The sequence below is a fragment of the Danio rerio genome, chromosome 5, assembly GCF_052040795.2.
Source record: "Danio rerio strain M-AB ecotype USA chromosome 5, GRCz13ab, whole genome shotgun sequence".
NCBI classification, from domain to species: domain Eukaryota; kingdom Metazoa; phylum Chordata; class Actinopteri; order Cypriniformes; family Danionidae; genus Danio; species Danio rerio.
The window spans coordinates 63,967,577-63,991,138 of record NC_141025.1 but is presented as its reverse complement, the minus strand read 5'-3'; the positions used below and the strand labels follow the sequence as shown (position 1 = coordinate 63,991,138).

General features: G+C 35.1%; 3 protein-coding genes across 5 annotated transcripts; 2 read left to right on the top strand and 1 right to left on the bottom strand.

The window, feature by feature from the left end:
- Window positions 1-29: 29 nt before the first annotated feature.
- On the bottom strand, window positions 30-12,036 carry cryabb (crystallin, alpha B, b). Of its 2 annotated transcripts, XM_087251680.1 has the most exons (5): window positions 11,563-12,036; window positions 9,421-9,543; window positions 9,040-9,242; window positions 3,297-3,333; window positions 30-2,787 (listed from the first exon to the last, which is right to left on the bottom strand). In XM_087251680.1, the coding sequence occupies exons 1-5, from the start codon at window positions 11,728-11,730 to the stop codon at window positions 2,776-2,778; spliced, it is 543 nt and encodes a 180-aa protein (XP_087107806.1). In that variant the 5' UTR covers window positions 11,731-12,036; the 3' UTR covers window positions 30-2,775.
- On the top strand, window positions 1,198-6,466 carry cfap68 (cilia and flagella associated protein 68). The gene is given in 4 exon segments (NM_001326604.1): window positions 1,198-1,245; window positions 2,540-2,799; window positions 5,530-5,599; window positions 5,693-6,466. Coding segments are annotated over 3 exon segments (504 nt in total). The 5' UTR covers window positions 1,198-1,245; window positions 2,540-2,550; the 3' UTR covers window positions 5,878-6,466.
- Window positions 11,558-22,337, top strand: hspb2 (heat shock protein family B (small) member 2). 2 transcript variants are annotated; one of them, XM_087251908.1, is made up of 3 exons: window positions 11,558-12,327; window positions 17,071-17,181; window positions 21,792-22,335. In XM_087251908.1, the coding sequence occupies exons 2-3, from the start codon at window positions 17,088-17,090 to the stop codon at window positions 22,205-22,207; spliced, it is 510 nt and encodes a 169-aa protein (XP_087108034.1). In that variant the 5' UTR covers window positions 11,558-12,327; window positions 17,071-17,087; the 3' UTR covers window positions 22,208-22,335.
- Window positions 22,338-23,562: the final 1,225 nt, after the last annotated feature.

Sequence of the window (23,562 nt, the reverse complement as noted above, 5' to 3'; positions counted from 1 at the left end):
TTCAGATAAACCCAAACACTGTATACAAATGTTTTTGGTGCAGTAATTTTAATAAAACTGAGCTGCTGCTGCTACTTCTTTAAAGTATTTTTGTTGCAATTCCATCATACAGAGGAAACAACATTTCTTTAATAACTTTCTTTAATACAAATTGCTGTGAAAATGACAATATAACATGGAATAGCGAAAAACAATCCAGACAATAAACGAAGACAAAAAATACAGGAGAGAGAAATAAATTAGCATATTAAGAAAAATACTGAAAATGCTGCAAATACTGTAGATTTATTATCACTTAAATAAACTGGTAAATAACAAATTCAGAACTTGTTGTTTGCCGTTGGTGCATTTACAAAAATTGCATGGTTATACTTGTTGTTAACATAAATCCAGAACATTGTGTTTAAAAGACAAAGAAAAAGCACAAAACACATGAACAATTAGCACGTTCACACTGTAAAACCCATTGGTCAACTGAAATGAGTTGAGTGAACTCAAAATTTACAGAATGTTATTCCTACTCATTTGAAAAGAGTTTTGATCTCAGTTAATGAATACCTCATCACTTTAACTTAAATGGAGTAAGATCATGGTACTCATATTAGTTTGTTTTTTTTACTCACATAGTTTGTAGCAATCAGTTTCCACAAACAGTTTGAGTTGCCTTAACTTATTGAGTTTAACAGTACTCAGTTGGTTTGAGTTCTCTTCATTTATTGGGTTGTACTGTGCTCAAATTGCTTTGTTTACTCAAATGGATAAAGTTCACAGTATTCATTAGGATGACTTAGTGGACTTAAACAGTTTGTTGCAATCGATTTCCACAAATGGTTTGAGTTACCTTAACTTTTTAGGTTTTACAAAGCTTTAGTAGCAGGACAGTCCCAAAATAAATGCTTTATATTTTGGTTTCAATAGATTTCATTTGATGATAAAAATGTGAATATTTTAAGAATATAAGAAAAAAGTTTAAGAAGGAAGAGTCCGTACAGTCAATGTCATCATAAGTGATTATTGCATGTGATAATGCTCATTACCACGTTTTGTTTTGGTAAGGAGAGTTTTAAATGGGATTAAAGAGAAAATCAATTACTACTCAACGGAGGGATGATTGCATTTGTGACTCGATCCGATTTCAGCAGCAGGTATTTGTTTTCTAGTTGCGTCATGCGTTTCCATGAAGACCATCACAGAGTTCATCACGCTCAAGTTACTATCCTGTACACTAGACATTCCTGTAGCGAGGTGAGTACATGATATAAAAGGATTTAACTTCAGACTACATTATATAAATAGGCAAACAGTAAGCGTTAACCTAATGGCGACTATTGGCTAAACTTTAAGTATGTGTGGGCTGGTTAAGCTGGGAACTTTTGAAAAACATTTTTAAAGACATTTATTATTACGAACGCGTTATTATTATTTTAAAGACTTTTATTTAGTTAAAATAATGTACATAATTTACACGTTCGCGTGGGTTTCCTCTTGGTGCTCCGGTGTCCCACACGGTGCAAAGACATGCGCTATTGGTGAATTGAATAAGCTTAATTGGCCGTAGTATACTGTATATGTGAATGTGAAAGTGTGTGTGTGTGCTTCCTAATGGGTTATGGCTGGAATAAGCGCATGCAAAACATATGCTGGATAATTGGCGCTTCATTTTGCTGTGGTGACCCCAGATTAATGAAAGGACTAGAAGAAAATGAATGAATGAATGTTTGAATGAATGAATAAATGAATGAATGGAAACCTCAAAGGCGTTGCTTAGCAACTCTAAAGATAAATCATCTTGCTGGAAAAAAGTTCCCTGCTAAAAAAAAATTGAAATTGAAATTGTTTTAATTTTAACTGAAACTATAATGGCCAGTAATTTTTGCCTAATGGTTGCTAAACTCAAACGATCCATTATTTATTTACTTTTAAATTAGTAAACTAGTTGACTTAAAATTATTAATGTGCATAATTATAAAAGTTATTCATTCATTTTCCTTTGGCTTAGTCTCTTATTTATCTGGGATCACCACAAAGAAATGAACACCTAACTATTCCGGCGTTTTTTATTCCAGTGTTTTACGCAGCAAATGACTGTAAAAAAATAATATGATCAATAGACAGCTGACAGCTTATATTTCAGGTCATTGTAACTTATTAAACTAATTTAATCATGTTCTAACTTTTATATGTTACGCAAGCTGTTTTAAGTCAGATTAACATAATACAAGTGCAATGGACTCTTAAGATTGATTCGATTCAGCTTAAAATTTAAGTCATTTTTTACAGTGCAACTTGCCTCTTTAATGACAATGGGTTTAGGTTACTCACTTTTTAAATATTTAATGATTTTAATGCCAAGAATCAAACTTTACTGTAATTAAATTACTGATTTAATTAAAATAATTAAAATGAGATTTCTAATATTTTTGTATGTTAATTGATAGAAATTTGTATGTATATATTTATTTGTAATTTACAGCGTTTATTCTGATTACTGTGAACAAAACAATTGAATAAAGAAATGTACATTATTATATCCCTCAAGGCTCTTTAAAGATGATGTCCAATAAAAGCCAGGTATTATCTTGGATGAAGAACCGCCATGCTTTCCATCACATGGTTCGGGCCTCTGGTCAGTCTGAGGTCTGGTACGATTTCACAGATGAGATGAAATTCCGCCAGTATGGATGGCGATGCTCAACCAACGAGGACTTGTACTCAAACTCCACACTCATTGGAAACTGGTCTGAAGAGAGTTTTGACGCACGGCGTACTGTAGCGTCACGACGCCCCCTTCCGAGTCAGGTGGGTATAAATATTAGATAAAACACTTAGTTTGGAAACATCAGAAAAGCAAAGTCACATTTTAAAATGATCGAATTTAAGTACATATAAAATATCAAGTGGCCCATGGTGTTGTAGTGCTTTTCTCATAAGTAATCTTATAAGTAATCAGTAATTTAAAAAAAAATTGTTATTTTTATGTTGGATAGTTGAAGTCAGGTTAACAGTGCATTTACAGGGAGCAGAGTAAGGCAGTAGTCTTAAAATTAAACCTGAATGAAGGATGGGTCACTCATACATCATTAAATTATTAATTAATATTAAGCATATTTAGTTGGTCATACTACTAATGTAATGGAATTATGTTTGGAGGTGTATGTTTGAAGAATATTAAAGTGTAACAATCAGTAAAAAAAAACTCTATACATTTTTTTTCCAATAGGGAATTGATTATTAATTGATTAGTATTTAAAGGCAAAGTTCACCCAATAATTTAAATTCAGTCATCATTTACTCACCCTCCACTTGTTCCAAACCTGTTTCAGTTTCTTTCTTCTGTTAAGTACAAAAGAAGATATTTTGATTATGTTGAAAACTGGTAGACATTAAATTCTACAGTTCAGTGTTTTTAGTGCATTATTTTATAAAGTGCACTCAAAGCTCAAAGTAAAATTAATTTTAGTTAAACACCCTTAAGCCTTCATAAGGTCCATATTTATGAGATTACAGAATATATACTTTCTTGAAAGGTCTTCAGAGTGCTCCATTTAAATGTGTATGAAACACGGGTGCTTGAGAGTATTCATTCTTGGTCTGTGTTTTTGTTTCTTATCAAATGTTATGAGCTAAAAAAAGTCTTTGAAACTTTTTTTTTTTTGTGCTCAGTCAGTTGTTGATTATTTTGCTCCATGTTCATTCTTTTCAAATTTTATGTAAATTTTTTCATTGTTCCAGCAATATACACTGTAAAAATGTCAGTAAATTAGCTGTTTTTCGTATTTTGTGATTCATGTTTTTATTTTCCCCCTATTTATTTATGCTTTTTAATTGCGTTATGTAACCTTGGTCTTTCTTCCAACAAGTTTTATACTTAAAAAGCTCATTTTTAATGGTTTATATGAGCAATATTGCATGAGTAGCAGTGCAATATAACTGTATATCGGCACTGGTAAGAGGCATGCATTGGCTCGAGGCTGCAGGCTGAGTGCCTTAGTGCCCCACACAGTGCTGTTATACAGCCATATTGCACTGCTACAAGTGTGATATTGAATTTATACAACAGTTCGACAGCTATAAAAAGTTTGACGGCTTCTATAAAAAAAAAATCAAACACAGGGAATCTCAAAAATCCTTTTGTATGAGAAACTACTTTTTTACGCCGTTTACACACATCTGCAGCTGATGATCAGAACAGCAGAAACAGTTGCCAGTTTACAAACATCACCTTAGAGCTAGTATTTAAATGATTCTTTTGCATAATATCTAAAGAGATGACAAAACATTTTGGTCACATTTTAAGATTGTAAGGCTGAATGGCATGAAATGCCAGCAATTTACACACATTTCTTGGTATTTCTCTGTTGCAATCAGGATATTACAATAATTAACCCTTAAAAAGCCAAAAGCAAAGCCAACACTACCAATTTGGTATACAGCATACAAAATACAAAAGAGAGGGATTGACTTAGAATGTCAATTACCTGATTTATAATGATTTGTTCAGCATTAGTGTGAAAAAAACGTTGAGGTTGAGAAAACGCTGAGGTTTTTCTCACTCTAAGGTCTTATTATGCGGACTCTGTTGCCATTTTGTGGCAAATAATCAAGTCTTTTTTGGTCTGCTCAGACAGGCTGATGGTGGCATATGCACCGAAATTATAAATATTTTAAAATAGGCACTATCCTTATGAATAAACTGCATAGTTTCAGTAATATGTTGTCTGAGTTGCAGTTGGATCAACATCCCATAATGCAATTCACAATCGTAAATAAACGGAAAACCCGAATCACAAAATACAAAAACTGTAAATTTAAAGTTTTTTTTACAGTGTACAAGCACCCGTGCTTTGAATAGTTTTTGCACAAGTGACTAATTATGCATGCTATGAAATGAAGTATATTTAAATGGCTGTGCGTACGACTTTGAAAATATCAGGCTATATACAGTACAGGAATCAGAGATTGAAATTCAATTCCTTTTAAGAGGAATTTTTAGGAGACTCTTATCATATATTTTAAGATCTCTTCGCCGCTATTGCTTTCAACAGGCAACATTGGCAACATTTTAATTAATAGTACATTAAATAAATACTGATTGTAAAAAACAAATGTTAAACCGTATTTCATATACTAAATGAAAATACTAATACTGCAGGTGGCACCTAAAACAGCTGAAGTAATGGTGTTTCCTTAATTAATGCAGTAAAAAAAAGCAGCATGATGTCAACTCCAGCCAGATTTTATCAATTTTATTAACTACATAGCATCCTGATATTCACAGATTAAATTAAGGCAAACTTTAGCATGCTGATACAAAATCTATTACTTTGCATTATCATTTAAGACTTTTAACACCTTTTAAGGGCTTTAAATTTCTCTAAATTGATTTATCAACTTTTATAATTTTATTTTTAATTTGATACTTTTATAATACTTTATTTAAGACCCTATGTGTGCATAAAAATATAGTATACTTTGTTTCCACTTCTGTGCTAAACAGTACAATAATTTTGAATTTGTTACTCTTCACAGTTCTCTCACTATTTTGAAACCACATATCATTCCGGCTATAAGAAAGATGACATTCAGCCCATATACACAAGTATATTTTCTAAATTCAGCATATTTACTGTAACAAATATTCAGCTAAATATATATGCTTCCGTTTAAAAAGCTATATTTTGCACTTTTTCAGGACCAAAGAGAGAGCCAAGAGGCTTTCCTGGACACCAACCGGAGCTTGATCCTCCACACACTAAATGTGTGCCAGATTCCTGCTACAGAATGGACTTCAAAGGCACTCAAAATAGACAAGAAATAACAGAAGAGACTTCAGAGCCTCAATGTGTGAGAGAAACTGAAAAAACAGAGACAAACTAATGCGTTTGACTGAGGAATTCTCATTACAAAATTTAATCAGCTTCAGTTTCAACTCAGACTCAGAGTGATCCAAGTCAGTCAAATATGATTAAAATACTAATAGCAACTACTTATTTCTGCTCAAGCAGCTGTCTATTTTTTCCTAAATCACTGAAAAGAAAATATATTACCCAATTACTATGTGGTTTGGTAATTGTCCTTGTCAAATGTTACTTACAGCACTGCACTGCACTATTTTACTATGTACTTAAACTCGACACATTTTTAAATGAACCTAGAATGATAACCTTATCATATTTGTCCATGATGGCTTTATTGATATCAGCTGACAAGATGTTTTTAGTTCTTTCGCATTGTCAACAGATTTTTATAACATATTTTAGTAATTTAAGTGGTTAATTCAAGCAAATATCATCCTTACAATAAGAAGTACTTTGGCAGCCATCTTAAAAAAAGGGCTAAATAAATATATTTTAGTATATTATATATATATAAATAAAATTAAATTAAATAATAAAACAATTAAATATAAACAAATTTAAATAAATGTAAATAATTAAATTATAAATAATTAAACATTCATTCATTTCATTCATTCATTTTCTTGTCGGTTTAGTCCCTTTATTAATCCGGGGTCGCCACAGCGGAATTAACCGCCACTTATCCAGCACGTTTTAAGCAGCGGATGCCTTTCCAGCCGCAACCCATCTCTGGGAAACATCCACACAGACACTCATACGGACAATTTAGCCTACCCAATTCACCTGTACTGCGTGTCTTTGGACTGTGGGGGAAACCGGAGCACCCGGAGGAAACCCACGTGAACGCAGGGAGAAAATGCAAACTCCACACAGGAATGCCAACTGAGCCGAGGCTCGAACCAGCGACCTTCTTGCTGTGAGGCGACAGCACTACCTAATACGCCACTGCGTCGATTAAATATATATAATTAAACTACATTATTTAAACATCCAATGATCCATTTATTCATTCATTTATTTATTTATTTATTTAAATACATTTCAGCTGTCATTATGATTTTAATGACACCTCCATTAAAATGGAACTGGAATATCTCTATACATGTTTTCTATCATCATTCTAAATATCATCAAGACCAAGCTGATTTATTATATTTTGCAACTTAACTAAGCCTTTAAATTGCACTTTCAGCTGAATATTACTATCTTAAAAACATTTTGTACTGTCATCATGGCAAAGATAAAAGAAATCAGTTATTAGTTATTAAAATTATGCTAATGTGTTAAAAAATCTCCTTTCCAATAAACAGAAATTGGAGGAAAAAAATACAGGGAGGCTAATAATTTAGGAGGGCTAACAATGACTTCAACTATATATACTACCTGAAAAGTCTTGTAGCCTATCCACGTTTCAGAAACAACAAATACTAACTTGACTTCTAGTTGATCATTTGACATCAAAAGTCACCTATATGTAAGGCAAAGACCTCTTAGACAAAAGTCTTGTCACTTAACAGAAATAATGCGCAGTATAGAATATAAAGTCATAGTGCTGTGGAATAAGAATTTATATTGTGTATGACTCCTATGAGCTTGGAGGACTGCATCCATACATCTCTGCAATGACTCAAATAAGGGTTCTCACAGTTCATCAAGATTCTTTGGATTCATCATTCATCTTTAATAAAACAGTATTTTTGATGATTGAGATGCAGTGAACAGATGATTCATCAGGAAAAAATCTACCTTCTGCCACTTTTCCAAATAATCAACTAAAAGTCAAGTTTATATTTGTTTCTCTAACAACTGTGATCAACTACAATACTTTTGTCAGGTAGTGTATACACACACACACACACACTTTAAAAAAAATTGATGTCACACTGGTTTTGAAAGTCCACAGTAAACAATATTTAATGAAGTCAATAGGTTAATTCAGTGTAATCTGTGATTAATGAGGAATATAAGCAATGTTCAGCGCACAGCCATGCTTTGAAATTCTCATTCTCACTTCTTCCCTCTAGTGGGGATAATTGAGTTTTTCACCCAAAATTCTGTCACCACTTTTCTCAGGTTTACAGCTTACTTCCAGTTAGTGTTCAATAAAAGAAACCCATAATATGTTAAAGCCACTTGAGGGCGAGTACACAGTGAATAAAAGTTCATATTTGAGCAAACTATCCTTTTAAACAGTTCCTTTATTAAGGAGTGATAGAAATATGAGGAAATAAGGATAATTTTCCTTTTTTCAGAGCTTGCTCATATTAGTTTTCTGTAAAAAAAAAAAAAAAAATAGACTGATACTATTATTAGTATTAGCAGCTTGATCATTGTTGAATAAGTCAGCCATTAACAAGAAACCGAATAGTCTCAGTGATTGTAAACAATATAAATTCTCGGCACTTATTCACATGCAAAAATATATCTCCTTCTGAAAAATAGTATTTAAATATAATTTATATTTGCTTTAATTATTTTTGTAGAAACATTTATTTGGCAGTAATGTGAAGTCACCATATTATTTATTATGTTTTAAGTTGCATTAAGCAACATTTTGCCTATTTTTAACGTTGTAGCCACTGTGTCAAGCAGTGCACCACTGTTGTTGAGCAACAGAAAAGCAATCATAAACTGCCTCAACACAAACAAATCAGGTCAAAACAGTTAAACACTCACTTTTTCAAGAAACTATTTACACCTCTTTAGCTTTGTATTCTGGTCCCAAATCCAGGCAAAGGCATATTTGAACCCAAAATGATCAATGAGCCATAGTTTTCTACACTTGTTTCAATAGTAATGTATATAGGTTTCTCTCTTCTGTTGAAGTTTGATACAGTGATCCATTTTGTTTTTCAAAAATGCCAGGGAAAGAGACTCCTACTCTCAAATACTTTGTCTTGCAGTCCGGGTTGCAAGATATAAGCTACAACAGCTCCTTTGTTTGGTGGTATCAGCAGCAGACAATACTTTATTGTGAAAGAAAATGTATTTCGTTTGGGTAAAGACTGTGGTTTTGACGCCATTTCAACCCTAATTGTTTTCTAAGAGAACACAAACATTTGGCCGTCAGTAGGCTAGCATTAGGTTAATGTGATTATTTTCCTTGTAATGTAGCATAAGCATGTTGAGACAGGTGACGACAAGAGACAAAAGGTTGAAAGTTGAAGTTTAGCATCTTTACTTCTGAGGGCCAGCGACGGTGGTTTTGTCATCACGAGTTACGGGGATGGCGATGGTGCGTTCTGGGCCGTCTGAGAGCTTTAGTGGGCCTGTCACTGTCAGCACACCATCAGAAGACAGCGAGGACGTGATGGAGGCTGGATCCACACCAACAGGGACAAGGTATTTTCTCAAAAACTCTCGTGAGACAAAACCGTGACCGTCCTGTGTGTAAAAAGAAACATTAGAAGGTGTTAATGGATGGTGAATTTTCCACTGTGCATAACGTGTTGACTAGTGGCACAAGGCTATAGTGATGATGGTGATGACGTGTGGATTTGAATCAACAAAGCCAGCTTTGAGGTTTTGGGTTACTGTGAACTGTAAGATAACAGTAGGCTACCTGACGATCTTCATGTTTAGCATGAATTTCAATGAAATCTCCAATGATTTTCACTGATAGCTCCTCTGGTGCAAAGTGTTTAACATCCAGACTTAGTGAGAATTGGTCCTTTTCCATTTTCACCTAAGGAGACACAATATAAACAAAGAAATTTGACCTTTTTTCGACAGTTTAACACATTTCTCCTTAAATCTCTAATATTAATAATTTAAAAAAAAATCATACAGGCAGCATGGTTTTCATTGCTATATTTATAATAATAATCAATATGTAAAGTAATACAACTATTTTATATAAAAACCCAATTATTATGGTTTTATTAGGTAATACTATTTTGAGGTCAATTTGAGAATTAGACTGCTTAATCTGTTGATACTGCTGCTAAACAGATATTTAAATGACTATAAGAAACTTTGCAAGTGCATGACAGCTTACACTAACCCTAACCCCAACAGTCTACTTATAATCTAATGGGAATTAGTTGGCATGTGGATGCGATGTAACTTAAACTCAACAAACAGACAATCAAAATAAAGTGTGAGCTTTTGGTAATGAATAATGTTGGCATATGGTCCACAGCAAAATACAAATGAAATTATTCAATTTAAAAATATCCCTTTGAAATAAGTGTGCTTCTTGTCATTTCTTTGAAATTATTTGTGAAATGTATTCACAAGTGCAGATTGTTTCCATGTTTCTTGTATAGGAGTGCAATTTAATTTTCACTTCATATTTTCCTGTAGTGATCACACATGCAAGCTTTAAATCTCCAAAAATATGCCTAATATCAAAATATTTCGTTTGATTTGGGGGTGAAATATGAACCAGATATTTCTTAGATTTTCAACCATATTAAAAATAAAAACAAATCAATAAGTTATTATCTAAAAAGCTAAAAACAAGATAAATCTTTGTTTTGTTTAGCATCATTTTCTTCTAAATGAAAGCTGCATGTTTCAGTTTCCTTTTAAAGATCAGGCAGAAATCATGAAAGAAATTCTCGGTCACACTTTACAATAAGGTTCATTAGTTAATGTTAAGTAATGCATTTACTAACATGAACAAACACTGAACAATACATTCACTACAGTATATATTCATGTTAATAAATGTTAGTTAATGAAAATGCTATAAATAGTAAATGAGTAAATGAATATAATATAGTTCATGTTAACTCAAGGTGCATTAATGTTAACAAGCATGGACTTGAATGTTAATAATGCATTTGTAAATGTTCATTATGATTAATAAATGCTGTACAAGTGTTGTTCATGATTAGTTCATGTTAGTAAATGCATTTACTACTGAACCTTATTGTAAAGTGTTACCAATTTCTCTAAATATTTATCCTTTGCGGTCATGCAGTAGTTTAAAAAACAGCAGACACTTAGCGCAGCTGCCGTTATAGTTATTTAGTTATAAAAAAACTGAAATAAGATCATAAAACAATAATAACCTATAATATTAATTCATTCATTCATTTTCCTTCGCTTAGTCCCTTTAGTCATCAGGGATTGCCACAGCGGAATGAACCGCCAGCTTATCCAGTATATGTTTTACACAGCGGATGCCCTTCCAACTGCAACCTAGTACTAGGAAACATCCATACACACTCATTTACACACATACACTATGGCCAATTTTAATCTTTAATATTGTCCATATTGTCAAAATTTGATTTCTATTTTTTTTTTTGTATTTGCTAATATAATTCAAAGATTGCATAATTGTTTATGCTTGTGATGCATTTTGAGTTGCATTTTATGTATGAAAGTTTTATCCAAATAAAAGTATTATAGCTATAATAAAACGTTACCATATTAACAAATTAAATCGAGAGTATAGCCAACTGTTCACTAATTAAAATTCTTAAAAGATGTAGCACTCAATTATGAATTTTTAAAAATCATCAAACATTGTTTCCCCCTAGGCTACTTTAGAAGGTAAACGGCTGCTGATTTCCAACATTCTTGAAAACATCTGCTTTTGTTTTCAACAACAAAAAAAAAGAAACTCTTTTTTACTTTAAGGGTGACGCGTGACTCCTCAACTTTCCTCATACAGTAACTCTAATATTAAAAAATGTATTGAAATCAACAACTTTTTTTAAAAGCCACTGAACACCAACTTTTTGTAGCTCACCTCAGAAACTCCGCTTTCCATCCAGCTTGGACTGCGAAGAAAGGAAGATCGTTGGGAGTACAATGAGGAGATCACGTCGGCCTCAGTAATATGCTCCCCAAATTGCCGGCGGGGAAAGAAGATAGGAAATAAGATGCGCCGGAACGGGGGATTGATGGCGATGTCCATTTTGAGTCTGGGCCTCTTCTGCAAATCTTCTGTCTACGCACTTAAATAGAGTGATACTGACGGCCCCTGGCAGACGAGCCCACTACGGACCTTTTTTGGAATAATGATGTGAATGACGTTAATTTGCCTCTTTCACTGCAGCCCTCCCACTGTGTTCTCCCCTTCCCCTCTTCCCTCCATCACTCTCTGTACAGTATTTATCCAAAGAGCTGATCGGATTTCAGTTCTCGCAGATACCGGCTGGATTACATCGTGAGCCCTTAATTGTGATGATAGTGCCTCCCGCGTGTGTTCACTGGAATCTGCGCTGTCTGGTCCGGCGAACCTGCCAGGGTTCAGTTAAGTTTGTAGGTGCTTGGCATTCCAGTGGCTAGATTTAATGCCAACGGAGATTAGGATGCCCGTGAGGTGATGTGCCCGTGTGTATTTTGGAGGTTTTAGTCTTTACAGAAACTGACAATGAACGCGGCTGAGAAAACTGTACCAGGATAACCACCATACAAAGTCAATCCCCATGAACAAGCCCTCGGCCGGACAACATATTACTGGGCTTACTTGAGCTGGCACACACTGAATGGGCATCGTCATTTTGGGGAGGTAAGCAGTCTTAGTTGGTGTGTTATCAGTCTATGTTCTTTTATTTTATCAATCTTTCAAGGTTTAGGATAAATCTTTGTGTCCAGAGTCTGTCTGTAAAAATTCAGCTCAAAACACCAATCAGATTATTTGTTATGCCTTTCAGAAGTTTGTCATTTTCTGAACACATTATAGCTGTTTTTGAGGCATGTGCCTTTAATGCTGGTTCTCCCCACTCACTGTTCCCACGCGCCTGTCAGAGTGTGCCACAATCTCTGCCTCGGCTGTGTCAGATAAACAGCACAGTGACAGACATGAAGGAAGCAGATCTCACGTAACGTTTGTAAGAAATTCTACCGTAAGATCTTTCCCAATGGTCATTAGATGTATTAGTTGTGGAGTTAATTCAAGCCTTTCTGCAACGATGAGTCACACACAAACGATGAGTCATTACAAAGCACATGCGCGCGCGCACACACACAGCGCACCATTGAACTTTGCAAATTTTTGCACACAAATGTGACAGGATACATGTTAATATCCACTGCTGTATGGATATCCATTATGTTAATGTACAAAATACACCTGATTTAATATCCACAAACTGGGATTGAAGCATCCTCTTTTATAATAGTACTGACATGCAGCTGTGGTGATAAAGTAAAGCTGAAGTAAATCACTGTGATTCATTACAAACATGCACTGTTTTAAAAACTTTTTAAACTTGTAAACCCCCTCCTTGATCACTTTTAATGATGATTGATGATCACACAAACTGAACAGATCTTTTAATTCCAGTTACTTTACGCACGTCCTGTCTTGTTGATATGATTATACGAGTTACAGACATTTTAATATGCAGCTATCAATCAGTTCGGTGGTTGTGGAAACCGCACTCCTATGTCACATTGCAGTGGGCCTCAAAATGGGAGGGATTTGGGTCCTATTTTAACGTCAGGAAATAAAAAAAGAGACTTGTTTATATCACTGCAATATGACAGTGGACACACTATACCTACACACAGTTCTGTCCAAACAGCTTCCAAAATATGATTTTCATCATAGGTGCCCTTTAACAGTAGTGAAGGAGAGTGTTTTTTTATTTATTTATTTATTTATTTTTCAGTTTTTTGCAATTCATTTAATTATCATCAGCATTCATTATCATTATGTTCTTGAAAAAGGTTTCTAATGGCTTGTTTCTACTGCCTGGTTCAGTACGGTACGGCACGGGTCGGTATGAGTCATCTTATTAGGCTTGCGTTTCCAATGCTAAAAGGGTACCAATGGTACTCTTTTGGTGGGCGTGATGTACGACAAAGTTTAAAAGGTTAAAATGTCAACAGTAAAGCTATACGGGTCGCTCACATATCATATGAGAAGCACTTCTCACAAAACAGACGCTTTATACACATAAATACTTGTGTATAAATGTTTATTACTAACTTTTCTATAAACATAATTTGATTATAACTGCAGATCAATGACAGTGCGAAATAGCCTACTGTAACGTCTGCAATTACTTAAAATAAATAACATATATGAACACATACAGACTCTTACAGTCTCTGATATGTTACCACCTACAGAAAAACTACAAACAGCATACATTTAGTCCTTATTTAGGTTCAAAACAACACGAAATATACCCCACAGTGAGTGCAAACCTCTCATCATTAAATGTGTCTTTAGCAGCACGTGTAGCCTCTCGTTAGAAAATAATGATATCATTCCGAGTTCATAATAGTCAAAAAGGTGATAATAATGGTTAAACATGGCAGTTTGTTCACGTTTGCTGAAAGAATAATGTGCTCCTTTTTTTCCGGCTTCTTCTTTGTTTTTTCGTGTCACTCTTGCGTTTGTCAGTTTCTGACAGGATCGGGTTTCAAAAGCACATCAATAATCAAGCGCACGTTATTATCATGAGGTCAGGAAATTAGTTATTTCAAATATAAATGCACGGCGAGCGAAAGCAAGAAAGCAAAACCGCTCGTGCTTCAGACTGGCTCGTAAAAAACTAAGGAGCACAGCGTAAAATCTGCTCTTCTTTTTGGCTTTGTGGCTGTTCATCATGACGACGACAAGGTTTGTTTGAGCCCGGGTCGACTATGGCTTGTTATTATATGTGTATATAATTATGGTGTAATCTCTCTGCTGAATATTTAAAACATGGCGGTTCCTTTGTTTTCATTCTGGCTTGTTGCCTGAGCGAATGACGTATCTCTGTAGTGTGCAGCTGCACGTCTGGTTCCGCCTTCTGGTACCCTTACTCGTGTTTGGTACCCTTTCGAAAGAGTGCCGAAAAAGTGGTATGGTTTGGTACGCCTTTTGACAGAAACGGCCATAAAAGCTTACCGTACCACTATAATGTTAGTTTATGCAATAAGTGTTTCTTAGTAGATACTGTAGATTATGTTTCTTATGCAATATTTATGCTTAAGTATTGCCAAGTATACTTGCAGTAGTATAACACTAGAAAATTGCTAGTTACTTGTAGTATAACACTACTAGTTTAGTATTAGTATATTATTGTACTTCGTGGCCTTATGGTTAAAAAGTAAGACTTGTAATCCAAATGTTGCAGGGTTTATTTTGCAGCGTCCCGCTCAGCTGTCAGGAGAGGTGGTGGTTTGGTGGTGATTGACAGGGTGCGCGCGCGTGACGTGTCTGAGGAGAGACACGGTGGGGAGGGTGAGAAGGGTGCGCGACCATGCCTATTTGAGGACTGGGAGAGAGACGCGAGATTACCGGGAGATCATCACTCGTTTGCGGGCATCCGGAGACTCGCGAAACTTCCCGCCCTACTTATAATTCTCTCTTCATATAGCCGTAAGCCTATTACATATCCATAAAACACTGTGATATAACCGCGCTCGGATCGGATCGCTTTCTCACTGCAATCGACCGCTCCAGGGTTCGTTTCAATCGAGCCGAGACCACCTCATTCAAGCGATCTCGGAGCGATTACTTTGGCGCGGAACAGAGCGCGATTGCCCTGTTCACATATGCCAATCGAACCGCCCTAACTGGGCAATCGAGATACGTTCCGAAACAAAAGTGTAGGTGTGAAAGCACCCTTATGGTGCATTTTAGAATTGATTGAGTGCATTTCAAAAAGTCCACTATGGTTTCAGACACCACTAAAAATGGCTGCTCTGTCAAATAGTGCACAGTTTAGGGGAATAGGGGCTGATTTCAGATACTGCCATATTAATCACCTAGCAACACTTTAAGGACCACCCATTAAATCATTGAAAATGGCTAATGATGCGATACAGAATGCTCTAATAATGCTGTAATCTGAGTCTTAAAGCTATTGAAATTTGAGCTTTTGAAACTGAAAACTACTTTAAACTTAAAGGGCCCTATACACTCAGCACAATAAGGCGCAAGACGTGTTTGACGTGATTTGTCGCTATTTTCAGACCAACGCAACCCTAATTTTCACGTTTTTTGCGCCACTTTGTGGACTCATGGGTGTGCCGGTCTAGAATGGAGGTGTGTTAAGGCATTGTTGGCATTGCTGTTATGAGGAACTGAAATAGACTGCACCATTGACCAACTAAAAGCAGTTCTAAATTCCAGCGCAGAGCACGTTAGGTGTGCAACTTGAACACGTACACATTGCTTAAAACACACAAGATGTACTGCAATAAGCTAATATCTTTGTAGGCTACATAAGTAGGCTAATGGATGTTTTCAGTGGAGTGTACAACACCATTTCCCTATCCATGAAAATAAAATAAAGAGAAAGTAAAGAGGGTAAATGGAGGAGTCTCATTCTTTATTCTTGCTGCAGATGGTCAGTTAAACTGTTTTCTTGCCAGTGAAGCGTTTAGTTCATCCATTCAGTTTTTCCACTTACAAAGTCCGCCATGTAAATAGCAAATGTGCCATGGCGCAAAGCAACTGACTCTGAAAGGGAATGGGAAATGAGACTCTGATTGGTTTAATGCATGTTATGCTCAAACACACCCATAACTCGTTAAGAGAATAAGCACAACACTATTAGACCATGCACCACAGCGCAGTGCGTTTTATCATTATTAAAATAGCATAAGTGGATTCGGACATGCCCTTAATGCCTTTGCGCCATGCGTTTTGGACTCTGCGACTAGATTGTTAAAATAGAGCCCAAAACCTTCAACCATGTCTGTCTGTCTGATTAAATATTCAATTTCAAGCTTTTGTAATTGGCTGCTTATTCAAAACCAAAGTCAAACCAAACACATTCAAACCATTTAGCTTCTGGTAATACAATTATCTCAACACCATAAAAGTATAACTAAATCGCATTACCATAACTATATACCGTAAAGCCATAACTATTCTACTGATTAAAACATGAAGTGTTAAGACACTGAGGCACCTATTCCATTACTGACTGTACCTAAAAGTGGCAAGGCTGCTATTTTAGTAGTGCAAGAAATAGCATAAAATGTTTTCAAAGCAGCAGTATTTCACTTAATCTTTTATTTTTTTACCTGGAGCATTAAATCAGCTGTTTTACTTTCTGAAGCTGCCACTAAATCTATTCATCATGAGTGTGTGTGTATGTGTATCCTCTGCAGTTGCACAGTTTACTACAAGCTATTTGTAGCAACATTCATCACGTTCCCTTCTCAAGTGCGCAGTCTCTCATCTCCCTTCTCCTGCTGTTCTGTCCACCCCTGTCCATTTCTATATTTCCGCTCTTTCACACTCCAAAAATTAGTGTAATTGAAGTCTGTCAATCCAGTAAATACTCCAGTAATCTCTTGGCAGCTTTTTCAGAGGTCAGAATGGCCGACCGCACCGTTCCTCATGCTTACCCAATGAGTATGGATTATGAGATGTGTACTCCTCCTCGAATCTATGACCAGAACTTTGCAGAAGGTGAGTAAAATCAGACTTGGACTTAGCTAAAATAGACAATGTTTTTAGGCAGAACATCCTGCATGTGCATTTCTTGTTGGCTAACATGCTTAAAGTGTTGATGACTTTAAAATGACTTTCTTAACTCTCATATTCTTGATTTTAGCATTGCTTACAATAAGCAAAACATTATAATTGTGTGAAATAAGGGTATATCTGTAGACGCTATTTGTTTTGAGCATTAATGTTAGCACCAGCGCTCTGACAGTAAATGGAAACGTGAGACCTCAGCAACAGCTTATATTTAGAATTCCACACATGACATGATCAAAATGAACCTGTTGTTCCCTTCATAACTGATTATGAATCGTCTTATCAAACAATTGAGCAGCAGGTTCAGAGACCAACTGCTAAAACACACTGACTGCCACGTGTAAAGCACTATATAGGATTTAAATAGAAAGTGTAAGACGAACCTGAGTCTTGATCTGTAAGTGTATTTATTGACACGCACATTTCCTGTCTTTAGGAAGATTATAATAATTATCACCTTGAGGGCAGATTTTTCTATTTTATATGCTTTTAGGGTGCGTAAATGTCAATGAGATGATTATTATCTGATTATATCTAATTATAAATATACTATTTTATCTCTGATTATCTGAATGAAATTATTTATTCAAAAGTACATGAAAAATACTAGCTTGAATATCACAAACATTTAGGAAATTCTGTAATAAACTACAATTATATAATTATTTATGTATTTGATATTAAGTAATATAATAATTAAACCTTTCAGGGTTTTTTTATTAGAGGAGGGGGTTAAGAAGTCGTAAAGTGATACAAAAAGCCTAAAGTAGCTGAAAATAAAAGCTAGTTCAGCACTGTTTACAACCAGTTTTGTTTACAAATAGATTCAAATATTTTTTTTAACAAAACAACTTGATTTATTAATATTTGGTTGGTGGGGTGTCCATGAAAGTTATATCTTTTCAGCTTTAGTATGCATTGTGTAATATTTTATATTAAATGTCAAGATTATACAAATACTCTTATAAATTCCATGTTTTAACATAATATTAGTTTATTATATATATATATATATATATATATATATATATATATATATATATATATATATATATATATATATATATATATATATATATATATAGCTTAAAGGGGCTAATAGTTTTATCCTTAAAATGGTGTTTAAAAATGATAACTGCTTTTATTCTATTATTAACATATAAGACTTTCTCCAGAAAAAAATATGATAAGACATACTGTGAAAATCTCTGTCAAATAAAATTTGGGAAATATTTTTTTTTAAATTCAAAGGGGGTTTAATGATTCTGATTTCAACTGTATATATTAATTTTATTGTATGTCATTAACATATTCTTTAAACATTATCGTTTCACTTTCATAACGTAAGGTAACCACAATTAAACTCATCTTGAAAATTTATTATATTATTTCAAAACTCTATATATACTATTTAAAACTAACATTAACACACCTAGGACATTTTGGGCATGTTATAAAGTGTATGTGTCATGACATTTATAAGTTCAAAGTCTGACATAAATCAGTCTGTGTGGCTTTCCAAACAGGAACGAGGAAGTTCTGAAATGTACAATACACAGTTAAATGGAATGCAGAATAAGCATGAAATGTTATATTACATGCATGCCATTGGATGCATTGTGAGGGTATGATGAAGTGAGACTACAGCAGGGGTGTAAATGTACTCAATTAATACTCTAGTAAAAGTAAAGAGACTGAGTGAAAATGTAAGATCTGGCCTAAACATACTTGAGAATACTTAAGAATAAGAGGAACAAGTACAGCTATAAATTACACTCAAGTATAAATAAAGTGAAAGTATACTAGCAAAAATACAAACAACACATGAAACTTTTGGTTCCATCAAATTGAATCATTCTCATTTCTTTTTTCGGTTAAACACAAAACAAGATGTTCTGAAGAATTAATGGGGAAAAATACAGGAATCCATAGTTAAAAAATAATAATAATACTTTCAGTGGAAATCGATGCCTTTTCCCCAAAGCATTCTTCAGAATATCTTACTTTGTGTTCAACAGAAGAAGTAAACTCAAACAGGTTTGGAACAAGTGAAGGATGAGTAAATGATGACAGAATTTTCGGTTTTGGGTGAACTTTCTTTTTGTAAATAATACATCAATATATGTACAGTGTTTATATACACAGTATAATGCGATTCAGTATAAATCAAGTGTGCCCAAACTTTTTCGTATGAAGGGCCAAAAACCAAATATCATTGAGAGCCATGGGCCAAAGAGAAATATACCAAACTATTACACTGTTACATTAAAGTTTCCATGAGAAATTTCCAAATTTATTTCATAAAATTTCAAAATGAATAGAAAACATTACTTTAACAAATGCAGTTTAACTTTTAAATGATAACTTATTGCAATAAAAACAAACAATCACATTTATAAGACAGTGAAGTTCAACGCTGAATACACTAGTCAAGCAAAATCTGCATTTGACTTGATTTGCTCTCCTAAGTCTCTGCAGTTTCTGTTGACAGTACCTAAATTTAAACAAAATCTCATTATTTACACCATTTAATTGAAACATTCAGTTAACAATAAAACAAACAAAGGGTTACATCACATTTGAATTGACAGTCTCTAACCCATCAGTCTCCCTCTCTTCTCAGATGGGATGGTGAGCCACATAAAAGGTTACAGAGCGCCAACTTTAGCCCACGGGCCCTAGTTTAGGGCATCTCTGTTATAAATAGTAAAATCTCTAAACATGATTTATAATTCTTTTAATACATTTTTTACCCTCCCTGGAAAAAGAAATCATATATAAATGGTATATTTGGCAGTAATTATTCATTCATTAATTTTTCTTTGGCTTAGTCTCTGACTTCTTAGAAGTCGCCACAGCAGAATGAACCGCCTTGGCCGTAATTATTTCCTGAAAATTTAAATGTAGAATACAAATAGAATTTTTAATTTCCCAAAAATGTTAAAACATCAGTATTGTGTTGTCTTAAAGTGAATTCAAACGTCAAAAAACATCAAACATTTTTATTTAAAATTGGGAAGAAAGGTCATCAGTAGTTTACAGAAAAAGACTAAAAGTTTTCTTTCTTTTAACGATGATAGCCGCCTCCAAGTTGTGTCATTGAATCCGTTCTCTGTACTTCAATAACTGTCTGGTTTAGCTCAGCTACCAAATCCAACCTCCGAAGACTATGTCAAATAGTTCGGACTGCTGAGCGAATCACTGGTACAACCCTCCCTACTCTCTAAGAACTGTACTTGTGCAAGCAGAAGAGCACCCAAAATCACTCTGGACCCTTCACACCTATCACACTGCCTTTTTAAACTTCTACCTTCTGGTCGACGCAACAAAGCACTGTGCACCAGAACAGCCCAACACAGAAACAGTTTCTTCCCTGTTGAGATGGTATTAGCCTGGTAATGAGCGGTGCATGGTTTTCTCCAAACGTAACGCCTTTTTCTGCAACCTTCTCCAGCCTTGTGCATCGAGACAATCATGTCTCAGAGGTCTACAGACAATTCCTTTGTTTTCATGCTTGGTTTGTGCTTCGACATGCACTGTCGACTCTGGGACCTTATATAGACAGGTGTATGCCTTTTCAAATCATGGCCAATCAACTGAATTTACCACAGGTGAACTCCAATTAAGCTGCTGAAACATCTCAAGAATGATCAGTGGAAACAGAATAGCTGCGTCCCAAATCGCATACTTATGCACTATTCTACGCCATTTTGTAGTATAAATAGTGTAAGTAGTGTGTTCACACTGAAAACTCTAAAAAAAATTAAGTGCACTTTAATTACCCGGATGATGCACTCATTCAGCCGGTAAAATGAAGTGTGTAATGATGGACACTTCACGCACTCAACAACCGCAGGTTTGCTTACGTAGCGGAAGGGGCGGAGCTATCAGACGCACATGTTGGATAACTTTATTTATTTTGGATGGTGAAAGCAAAATTGTCCTACGAGAGTGATTATAGCGCCTCCCGATGGTGAATGCGGCAATACTGACGGCAGGTATTGTTTGATAATTCGGTTGTTTATTTCACTGATTTGGCAACCGTCAAACGTCATCAGGGAAACGGTTTGAATTTCCACTTAGTAAAAAAACATTAGAGTGCCATTTGGGACAACACTACATACATATACTATCCTGTTGAGTGTGTAAGTGCATAAGTACATAGTGCATGAGTGCATAGTGTATAGTGTGCCATTTGGGACGCACCTAATGTACCTGAGCTCAATTTATAGCTTCACAGTAAAGGCTGTGAATACTTCTGTACATGTGATTTTCAGCTTTTTTATTTTTAATAAATTTGCAACCATTTAAAAAAAAATTCACATTGTCATTTTAGGGGGTAGTGTGTAGAATTTTGAGGAAATAAACAAATTTTATCCATTTTGGATCAAGGCTCTAACAAAAAAAATGTGGAAAAAGTTAAGCACTATGAACACTTTCCGGATCCACTGTATTTGTAACTGATCTGTAACTGAGTAATCCCCAAAAATATATCACTGATGTAACCTAATAATTTGTTCCTTCTCTCACCCTCTCAGCACTGAGCCCCAAGGAGCTTTTGGCCCCTGTATTGTACCACGGTTACTACATTCGGCCCCGCATCAACAAGCAGCTAGAGAGGGGCTTCTCGCAGGTAGAAAGTGAAGACGACTGGTACCGAGTGTTGCTGGATGTGTGCCAGTTCACACCTGATGAGATCAGTGTGCGAACAGTGGACAACCTGTTGGAAGTGAGCGCCCGCCATGCTCAGAGAATGGACCAGCATGGCTTTGTGAGTCGTGAGTTTACCCGCACGTACATCCTGCCAATGGGTGTAGATCCGCTACTGGTGCAAGTTTCTCTGTCTCATGATGGGATTCTCTGCATTCAGGCTCCACGAAAAACTGAGGATCTGGAGCCTCAAATTAACCAACTCAAGATTAAAGTGGAAAAGAAGGAAAGCACAAGTAAATGAAGTACATCGTTTCAAAGTTTAATCAAGTGTAATGTTATAAATCCTGCAGAATTCCATAGAAAGTCTATGGAGTTGGAATGCCCAGCACTTTTGTGTGTTTGTTTATTAAATATTTCAGATATTTGGAATAGCTTGAAGTTCTGTTCTTTGTTTTTTTTAAGCATTCCACAGAATCCTGCAGGACAAAAGTTTGGCGTAGTTTGATTTTTTAAAAATGTTTTTGGATAAGTCTCTTCCCAGCAGGCACACAACATCATAAGATGTTAATATTGGGTTAGATTTACCAAAATTCAACATCTAGCATTCAGCAAAGGACAATGTTATTTTAATGACCAAGTCAAATTACGTTGATATTTGGTTGATTTAAGGTTGTTGGAAAGTGAGCAAAATCCAACATCTGATAGATGTCATAGAGGTAATGTCAACAAAAAGTCAAAGTGTAGCATGATTAGATGTTGATATTTGGTTTATTATAGTTTGATTTTAGGTTGGACGTTAGATATTGATGTCGGCCTGACGTTGGGTTCCGACGTTAACCCGATTTTCATTTCCAAACAAAATACAACATCCCCAAGACGATGGGGTACATTGGAGTACAACTTCAATATGACGTCTTGTTGACGTCCTGTGCCTGCATATACTCATCAAAACAGTAATATTGTAAATTATTATTACACTAAGTATATGTTTATATGGAAACCAATAATCTGATTTTAATAAGACAGTATTTTTTATTAAGACAATACCCTGAATGAAAGTCTACCATGTTAACATCGATTTTCTGATTAATTTAATCTGATTAAGGTAATAATCAAATTAAACATAAGTCGGATTAAAACATGTGGAGTATGCCAATTTTAGCCGCATTATTGAAGTGCAGTACAGACATGTAAACATTTTAACAGTTTGATACTTTTTAAACAGTTCAGAATACACAAGACATGTCACTCGTATCTTTTTGAATGTGGAAAAGTGTAACTGTCAGTATGTTGAATAAAGCCCTGCCTACTAGTACAGGAGCCAATCATCGATCGCTATAGACTGACGATACTCTTTTACTGCAGATTTTCTGTGATTTGGATGTTCAGAAATGAAACTAAAGAGACAGTTGTTTTTCAATTTTATTGTTGTTTCCTAATATGAAATTTAATCATAAGCTTGTGAAATGACTTGCCTTACGCCCCTTTCACACAGGGCTTTAGTGTCAATGCTTGTGTCACCGACTCGGTCCCAGTCATTCCCCTCGCTGGCCAGCAGAGGTCATTATCTCCGGACATACCTGTGGCTCATCCAGCTAATCACACACTCACACATATAAGCAGCACACACGCTCAGTCAGTGCGAAGTCTTGTTTT